The sequence below is a fragment of the Procambarus clarkii genome, chromosome 25 (genome assembly GCF_040958095.1).
Source record: "Procambarus clarkii isolate CNS0578487 chromosome 25, FALCON_Pclarkii_2.0, whole genome shotgun sequence".
Lineage (NCBI taxonomy): Eukaryota > Metazoa > Arthropoda > Malacostraca > Decapoda > Cambaridae > Procambarus > Procambarus clarkii.
In genome coordinates, this window is record NC_091174.1 from 16314789 (window position 1) to 16325094 (window position 10306).

The 10306-nt window shown below is 45.3% G+C and overlaps 1 protein-coding gene across 1 annotated transcript in view; it reads left to right on the plus strand.

Moving 5' to 3' along the window:
• The window catches only part of LOC123756339 (uncharacterized), a 1167846-nt gene that overhangs the window by 905483 nt on the left and 252057 nt on the right, over positions 1–10306 (plus strand). The window contains exon 6 of the mRNA XM_069331344.1: positions 2252–2320. Within this exon, the coding sequence (XP_069187445.1) occupies positions 2252–2320 (69 nt within the window). The remainder of the gene's footprint in view (positions 1–2251; positions 2321–10306) is intronic.

The following is a 10306-nucleotide window of genomic DNA, read 5'->3' on the forward strand; positions in this document are numbered from 1 at the left end:
ATTTCATATCGAGTTCCTCACACACTTCTTAGTCATTTGTAGTGAATTTGTCTGCCCCTATCCTCAGTTTCATTACCTATTCCTTCACTGTTGTCTTTCTCCTGATGTGGCTGTGCAGCAATTTGGGTTGGGTCTTAGCCTTGCTTCTAAGTCTTTTTCATATTGCTCTTCTGCCTCTCTTCTCACCCTGACGTATTCATTCCTGGCTCTCTGGTAACCTTCTCTGCTCTCAAGTGTCCTGTTATTTCTATAGTTTCTCCATGCTCTTTTACTTTCTTGCCTAACTAGCTTACATCTCTGATTAAACCATGGGTTTCTCATCTGCATTTAAGTTTTTAGCTTTAGGACCGGGATAAACTTTTCTGCTGCCTCCTTGTACTTCTGCGTGATGTATTCCATCATGTCTTGGGCCGTCTTTTCCCTTTAGCTCTGATTCCCATGTTACATCCGTTAGGAATTTTCTTATCTCCTCGTTATTTCCCTTACGGAATGCTAGCCTTTTGCTTTCAGTTCCCTTTCTCGAGTACTTTAGCCCTTCTTCGACCAGATACTCAAACGTCAGTACACTGTGATCGTTCATTCCTACTGGGGCCTCGAAGTCAATTTCCCTTATGTCGGAGACATTCAGAGTGAAGACAAGGTCGAGACTCGCTGTGTGTGCGCGCGCGCGTGTGTGTACTCACCTATTTTTGCTTGTGGAGGTTGGGCTCTGGCTCTTTGGTCCCGCCTCTCAACTGTCAATCAACTGGTATTGACCTGCCTCTCTTCTCACCCTGATGTATTCATTCCTGGCTTTCTGGTAACCTTCTTTGCACACAAGTGCCCTGTGTGTGTGTGTGTGTGTGTGTGTGTGTGTGTGTGTGTGTGTGTGTGTGTGTGTGTGTGTGTGTGTGTGTGTGGAGTAGATCAACTCCCAGAACTCACTCCAGGTATACAACAGGTAAGATCACCGGAAGGGAGAGCTCAAGTGGGTACAGAAGAAGTGTTCATTTCCGGGGAGAGAGAGAGCGCGCGAAGGGTTTCACCGACGTGCAGGACTCACTCCCTCTGTCTCTCTTTGTCTCGTTGTCTGTCTCATACTAGGCTTCTCTCTGACTCCGCGCGTGTGTGGTGTGGTGTGCGTGTGTGGTGTGCGTGTGTGGTGTGGTGTGCGTGTGTGGTGTGCGTGTGTGGTGTGGTGTGCGTGTGTGGTGTGCGTGTGTGGTGTGGTGTGGTGTGCGTGTGTGGTGTGGTGTGCGTGTGTGGTGTGGTGTGCGTGTGTGGTGTGGTGTGGTGTGGTGTGGTGTGCGTGTGCGTGTGTGTGTGCGTGTCAGTGTATATAGACTAGGATTCATCGGTAATTATACTGATGTTCATAATGAAACTGCAAGCTAAGGGCTGATTTTCTGCAACAGTTCATCATAAGTCTGGCGCTGGAAACTGAATTAATGTTTATTATTAGTTTTCAGCAGGAATATTTTTATTTTTATGTTAGCTATGCAAGTTACAGGATAACTGCGTACCAGAACCTTCTTATGGTTGGTTGACTTGAGCTCATGGTTAACTTGATTTCATGGTTGACTGAGGACATGTTTTATACGTAAGTCAGCGATGGAATGAAAGATTGCTGATGGTGTGACTTTCTTGAGAATGACGTAGTAAGTATTGGCCGAGTATCTTGTATAGTGGTTGCCAAGTTCTTGTTGTCCACGATGTTGGGCCAGGTGGGAAACTTTGAGAACATTGGCCATATATGTTCTTTGTTAGCGGCAAAGATCTGCCCGTATGTTCCAGATCAAAAAGTGCTTCGAGTTCATCTGAATCTCTCTGTATGAGATACTGGTTGAGGTCTCCAAGAGTTGTTATGTGCTGGCAGTTAAGCTGGATTACCAATACGTCAGCACTGTCCATCCGGGAGGGAAGGGAAAAGGAATTATCAGGGGGGGAAATCGCCAAGCCATTACGATTAGATACCACTGGGAAGGGGTCAGGATAAGGATTTGGGATGGGACGGGAGGGAATATCCATCCGCAAGTTGATTAGGTGTACACTCTATCACCGAGGTCTGTACATTGCCCACTAGAATAATTCAGGAACATAATTTTCAGATGAACAGAAATGACAGCATCAACAGGTTGGGCGTGTGTACATTGACTGAAGCAAACTTCAATCCCCCCATCCTTGGCCCCCATTTACAAGCACCCCCTTCCCCCATCGCAACCCCCCCCCCCCATAATGACCATCAATAACAACCTCTCTCTCTCTCACACAGGTGATTCGAGCAGCCAGCCCTGTGCTTCTGTGCATCATCATCCTGGGAGCCTGCTTTATCTACTCCACGGTGAGTGACCTCCGCTCACCTTGCTCTTACTCTTAGTTATTATAATTTATCAGCAAGACAAATAATTGCACTTGTATTTTGCAATTGCTACTTGTATTTTGTATTAAATATTTACACTCCCGATATTTGTGAAGCCACATTGGGAGACCAATTAGAGTATGATTAGGTAAACATTAGTATATAGCTCTAAGACAGTACCGCCGTGTAGCATTAGGAAGGGTTGTGAGCACACAGGAGATGGGGTTATGATATGGTGAAGGTGCGGGGGCCAGCCTTTGGCTCCATCGGGGATCGAACGTGAAGTTCCAGCAAGTAGTGGGGCCGTCGATCGGATTCTACACTCTTCATCACCACTCTCTACAACCCCACACCCCACGCACAACCCCACACCCCACGCACAACCCCACACCCCACGCACAACCCCACACCCCACGCACAACCCCACACCCCACGCACAACCCCACACCCCACGCACAACCCCACACCCCACGCACAACCCCACACCCCACGCACAACCTCACACCCCACGCACAACCCCACACCCCACGCACAACTCCACACCCCACGCACAACCCCACACACAACCCCACACCCCACGCACAACCCCACACCCCACGCACAACCCCACACCCCACGCACAACTCCACACCCCACTACATCTTTCAATACCCTATTGTATCCAGCATTATATTTGCGTTAAACAGGTTAAGAAAATTTTAGCAATTTTCAGCAATTTACTGTTTAATGCAATTATGCTCAAAGGAAGACTTTTGTATTAAATAAATTTTATTTATAAAGCCAAGAAATCAGACACCTTTAAATTTCATTTGATTTTAATCCAATTTGTTGCTCAGAAGAAAGTTTTTCTCTGTCTCCTCACTAATGAAGGGAAGATCTTGTGTTTGGTTTAAGAGTCCTGAATAATTGTGCTCTCGGAGGCAGACGTGAAGATTATTGCTATTGCGAGAGACTGTTAGTGAGGATAGGGTATAGGTGATGGGGGAAAGGGTGTAGGGTGGTGGGGGGATAGGGTATAGGTGATGGGGGATACTGTGTAGGTGATGGGGGATACAGTGTTGGTGGTGGGGGATAGTGTGTAGGTGGTGGGGGATAGGGTATAGGTGGTGGGGGATAGTTTGTAGGTGGTGGACAGGGGGGGGTAGGTGGTGGGGGATGAAGTGTAGGTGGTGGGGGATGAGGTGTAGGTGGTGGGGGATGAGGTGTAGGTGGTGGGGGGTGTTGTAATCCACAAGTTAGTAGGAATTATTAGCTAGAGGATCATTACTACAACACTTAACGAATGATGATTGGAAGTACATGTTAAGTAGACAGACTATGGATCACATATCTAAGAAAGGTCAATGGATTAAGACCGAAGCTGTTTAGCCAAATTAATAATTCCTGGAAAGAGGAATTATTCTTCGTCAGGCTTCTAGGATCAAGGTTACCGCTCTAGGGATAAGGTTAATCGGATTATACCTTCCTTGAGAGGCGGGGTGAAATGTTTGAGGCCATGGCTGACTGGAGTCAGTCTGATTGTGGGAGTTGAACTGGCAAGTCCTCTGGATCCCCGTTTGCGGCAGCAGCGAAGTGTAGCAGACAGCTATGCGAGAACCTGATGTGATCTTAGTGACCAAGTTAAGTCTGCAGTATGTGAGTTTTGAATGAAAGACTAACCGGGTGTGGAGCGTTGTAGTAATCATTCCGTATTAGGGACTTAGGCGGAAGTTACGAGTGTGGGTGGTGATCGCGGAGGTCAAGTGGTCTATGGGTATTGGAAGTGTATTGACCTAATAGAGTATGTTAATATGTATTTATTTGTCAGAGTCTATTCTTTGTAATTAAATGACAAAACACGACGGCCTTTAAATACCTTCCATATGTTCATTCATTGTGTTCCAGTACAAACCTAGTGGTACGCCTCAAGGGTCTGGTGTGTGTAGGAGTACACGGTGGTAGTAACGGTTGCTGAGGCAAGGTGTTATGTGTTGTGTAATCACTGTGTTCGGAATGAACCGGGGTTCAGCGTCACGACAGGGATGAGGTGTAGGTGGTGGGGGGATGAGGTGTAGGTGGTGGGGGGATGAGGTGTAGGTGGTGGGGGGATGAGGTGTAGGTGGTGGGGGGATGAGGTGTAGGTGGTGGGGGGATGAGGTGTAGGTGGTGGGGGGATGAGGTGTAGGTGGTGGGGGGATGAGGTGCAGGTGGTGGGGGGATGAGGTGCAGGTGGTGGGGGGATGAGGTGCAGGTGGTGGGGGGATGAGGTGTAGGTGGTGGGGGGATGAGGTGTAGGTGGTGGGGGGATGAGGTGTAGGTGGTGGGGGGATGAGGTGTAGGTGGTGGGGGGATAGTGTGTAGGTGGTGGGGGGATAGTGTGTAGGTGGTGGGGGGATAGTGTGTAGGTGGTGGGGGGATAGTGTGTAGGTGGTGGGGGGATAGTGTGTAGGTGGTGGGGGGATAGTGTGTAGGTGGTGGGGGGAAAGTGTGTAGGTGGTGGGGGGAAAGTGTGAAGGTGGTGGGGGGAAAGTGTGTAGGTGGTGGGGGAATAGGGTTTAAGGGATGAGGGATAAGATAGTGGGTGTGTGAGGAGAGAGAGAGAGAGAGTTTAACTTGCAAGAGGTATACCTACCTAACAGTGTTTACCTAAGAGTGACTACAGGATAACGAATGTCTAACCTTTTAATATCTGCTGCCTTTTATATCGTGACGAATCGTTTTCTCGTTGGAGTTCCGCATCTAATCTACTCCTGAAGCATTAGTCAGCATTAGTTTATGAACTTTAGTTGATAAACAGTCCGTAATTCCCAAACAGTTTGCAAATTATGAGAACTGAGCTTCCCTCTTCTCATCAGCTCCTCAACATGGTTCAGACGGTGCACACACGTGACACATTTAAGTTAACTTTCTCGACAACATGACATTCTCGAAGCTTATAACGCAGATTCAACAGGTTCTTTGAAGTCAATACAGTAAGATAATCATAATGTAATTCATTGTGTCTGGGGACCGGTAGCCAGTTTATACATACCATACATGTTAGGCTTACTGTATGTATAACACATACTGAGGATAGGGTAGCTTACTGGCTTATATCGAGTCGCTCTTCATATCTCATCCAATGCAACTCCGGGACTCGCCTCGTCGCAAATTGTTTAACCTTTTCCAGTTTCCTAATGTGTTCCTTTAGGTGGGTGCTCCATGATGGAGCTGCATACTCTAAGACTGGTCTCACGTTGGCAGTGTAAAGCGCTCTGAATGCCTCCTTACTTAGGTTTCTGAATGACTTTTTAACTTTTGCTAGCGTAGAGTACGCTGCTGTCGTTATCCAATTTATGTGCGCCGTAGGAGTTAAATTTGATGTTACGTCCACTCCCAGGTCCCTTTCTCGAATCGTCACAGAAAGGTAGTTTCCCTTCATTGTGTACTGACCCTAGGGTCTCCTGTCACCTAGTTCCATTTCCATATCTTTAGACTTGCTCGTGTTGAACTCCAGTAGCCATTTGTCTGACCATCTCTGCAGCTTGTTTATGTCCTCTTGGAGTATCCTACAATCCTCATTTGTCACAACTCGTCTCAATAATTTCGCGTCTTCCTCGATCATCGACATATAGGACTCCTCCTGTTGACATGTCGTTCACGTTTCCGATGCTGGAAATTCTTGAATTGCTTGTAAATAAGTTGTATACACGGCTATGAAACAGTTTTGTTATGATTCTTGTGTACTATTCTTATGAGCATCAGTTTCTCATATTCTGGCAATGTTATCCGGTTTACGTGTCTCTGATGCTAGAGCTGCAACCATATCCCGCTCCAAAGTCCATTCTCATTCAGAATTCTGTCGTTAGTGATCTCTTATAACGCTATGCTCTTCTGATCTGCACTCATCTTTTTTTGGCTGTCATTAGTTCATACATTTTGGGAGTGAATTCTTAACAGCTATTTATCTGTTCACTACGGTAATTTGTCACGGCCTTTTCTGCTGTACTCTATAGTGCCCCTTAGATCATACATTGTTCTTTATCTCTATCATTTGCAAACAAAGACAATTTCGGCTTCACTCTCACTAGTAAGTAGTTCACACAGAGAAAAATACATCAATGGGACTAACACCGTGCCTTGTAGAACCCCAGTTTACCATATCCCTTCGACCTGATATATCCTCTTTGATTGTGACCTTATTGTTTCTTGTCAGTTAGGTACTCCAATACCCTGCTCCATGTCATCTGTTATCCCAACTTTAGGGTGTCTAGAAAAAGGAAATTACATCCCTTTCATATCGTGTCTTGGCCATGTTATTATGTAACTCAATCATGCTGGTTTGAAATATAATTCCCATTTAAAGCTGTGTTAACGCTTTGTTACAAAGTTTATCTTATGTGTGTACTACGCTCTTCTCTCCCCTAATTAAGATTTTCAGCAATATGTAAGGAATATGTTAGCGGAAATTCGTCTATATAGTTATGCATGAAACTTTCTGTTCTCAGATATTTGGGCAACATTTACCTTTTTCCAGCTTTCTGGCACCTCTATATTTTCTATAGTTCTATTCAAAGGTTCTGATTAATGAATAAAAAAAAAGCCACGGTAATTCGTCCTGGTTTGTCGCTGTTGCTTCTGTTACGATTAGTTCCTCCTGGCATTTCTTTACCGGTTCTTCAGTGACTATTGAATTCTGTTACTTCTGGCCGTCTGTCGTCCCGTTTTCTTCTTAAGAGCTACTAAAACTATGGGTCTCTCAGAAAATGTATTACGATCACTAAAACTCCACGTTAATCACACTACACATTTATCTTTTGACTTCTGTCACCTAGTTTTCTTGTTACGATCTACTGAAACAACTGTATAGTTTCTCAGAAAATATATTACGATCACTTAGACTCCACGTTAGTCACACGTCATATTTCACTCCATAAAAATGACCAAGTGGAATCATTATAATTCATAATAATTCTTTAAGAATTTAACTTTATTCTACCGCGACCTTCTTAAGCCCTTCCCCTGTACACTTGCAAGAGGTTAGCCCTAGACATCTGGTATCCAACTTTCGAGACACACACATTCTCTCGCATAGGTGTTAATAAGTAGAAATATTTTTATCTCTAACACACACACATATATCCGCAGAACACAGCCTATAGCAGTGTTCTAATTCACAGAGACCAATTTACTACTAGGTAAACAGAGGCATCGGGTGAAAGACATTCTGGACTATTAGTTTCAATCTCGATCGGAAATCAAACCCGGATCCCTATGACTATGTCTCCCTAGCATTGTCCGCTCAACCACTAAGACCTGCAGAACCTGACGAATTCTGTGTGTGAGAGAGAGAGAGAGAGAGAGAGAGAGAGAGAGAGAGAGAGAGAGAGAGAGTGTGTGTGTGTGTGAGTGAGTGAGTGAGTGAGTGAGTGAGTGAGTGAGGTGTGTGTGTGTGTGTGTGTGTGTGTGTGTGTGTGTGTGTGTGTGTGTGTGTGTGTGTGTGTGTGTGTGTGTGTGTGTGCGCGCGCGCGCGCGCGCGCGCGCGCGCGAATTCACCTAGTTGTGCTTGAGGGCGGTTTGATCTCTGCTCATTCGGCCCGACTCTCAACTGTCAATCAATCAACTGTTACTACTAATTGTTTTTCCATACACACACACACACACACACACACACACACACACACACACACACACACACACACACACACACACACAGTGTGTGTGTGTGTGTGGTCTCTCTCACACGCACTAATATGAAACCTTTCAAGACATGAAAGGTTCACCCGGCAGACTCCTCCAGATGTCTAGCAGAGTGTACCTTTCATCGACTAAAAACGACCGCACCAACATGGCTCGCCACTGGTTGAATGGGCTGAAGCCACTGCAGGAGACGCTCACAGTTCGCCCCAGAAAGGCGACTTCTTGTGTGGCAATAGCTCAACCCTCCCGGCTCTTCCCTTAATCATGTCGTCTCAACCAGCGTCTTGAAAACTAGCGAGGTTAAGAGAAGTTCCCCCAAAAAAGTATTTTTATTTTTTGTATTTTTCTGTCGAATGTTTAATCTTTCAATTTCTGAAACAGGCACTAAGTCAGCAACAGGTATTAGGTGAACCTTTCCGTTAGGTGCTTAATCTTGAAGATCAATAACAGCTATTGGGTGAACCTTTCCGTTAGGTGCTTAATCTTGAAGATCAATAACGGCTATTGGGTGAACCTTTCCGTTAGGTGCTTAATCTTGAAGATCAATAATAGCTATTGGGTGAACCTTTCCGTTAGGTGCTTAATCTTGAAGATCAATAACAGCTATTAGGTGAACGTGAGAACGCTGGCGCACACGAGTGTCTGCGATGAAGTGCTACAATGTGTGTTAGATGAGATGAGTCTCGGAACGCTGGCGGCGTGTTTACACATCCGGCAGAACCAGACGGATCCTGCACTGATGAGTTATTTAGCTACAGTTTGCCAGGTTTGAAGATATTTTGATGGATTCGTGATTAAAGTACAAAACCCCATAACGGAAAGGTCTTTATGATCCTCTCGTGTAGTCCGTGTTTACATATATAGAGCGAGCCTGAACCATACACACACATTAATTTATATTTACATATTTGAACAGACATTCCGGCCGGTTTACATATATATACATGTCGGTTCGAACCCACATGCATGGTGGAAACATTGTTCCCCAAACTTTTTTTTTTTTTTTTTTTTTTTTACACAGAAATAGACGACTTCAGACTCCTGTTAACAGGGCTGAGAGCATTCCCTTCCCACAGCTCTTGGTGAGCTTGATAGTACTAGTTTTCTCTGGAACACGGCCTGTCAATTGCTTTGCAACCAGGTACCCAATTGCTGCAAGGTAATGGGGCCTGACAGCTGGGTGGACAGCGCTTCATATTCGTAGTCCTGAGATTCCGGGTTCGATCCCCGGTGAAGGCGGAAACAAACGGACAAAATGTTTCTTTCACCCTGATGCCCCTGTTACCTAGCAGTAAATAGGTGCCTGCAAGTTAGACAGCTGCTACGGGCTGCTTCCTGGGGATGGAGGCCAGGTCGAGGACCGGACAGCGGGGACACTAAGCCCCGAAATTATCTCAAGATAACCTCTCAAGAAGGTGAACGGAGGCGAACAGTTAACGAAGGGACCAGACGTTGGCGAGGTGCGGGGCGAGCGTGTTACCACTGCGCCACCACGACAAGAACAAAAACAAGAACGCTCTACAGCTCAAGATATTCTTACATAAAACAAATAGAATTGATATTAACACCTGCAAAACTTGGTCACATTACCTTGAGTTACAGGGAATCAGTGTCCCCGGCGGCCCGGTCTCTGACTAAGCCCTCCTGGTTGACGATTTGGTCAAGCTGACTGTTGGATGCCGCTGCACGCATGTGACCTGTTGTCGAAGACATAACATATTAACCATTTATTGTAATTTATTACAATTCGCTCGTATATGTATAAAATGCATAATATGTAAATAATCATGCAGCTGTTCAATACCTGATGCGGTAACAAAGTAGTACAAAGTGGAATAAAATGTAGAATGCAATATAGAATACAATGTACTTTGTAAACATTGAATAAACTATTTACAATCTGCGAATATCTAATTGTTCACGTTTCAAGAACAATCCATCGCCCATTCTTAATTTTACCCACAGCTAGACATGTTACTGCTAGGCTCATGTCACTCACTACTAGACTCATGTTACCCTCTGATGGACAAGTGAGACCTCACTAGGTAGTCCTAGTGAGGTCTACCTCACTAGGTAGTCCTAGTGAGGTCTACCTCACTAGGTAGGTCTGGTTAGTACTAATGCCCATGTACAGTAGTCGTCGCCAGACCTGGTGGTGGTTGTGTGGGTGCCCATGTACAGTGGTCGTGACCAGACCTTGACAAACAATTCTCTCTACCACTGATGTGATGTGTATGGTTGGTGGTGGTCAGTTCACTTATCAACTTACTAGTAAAGTAATTTAACAACCCATTCCTATATGCTTAATCA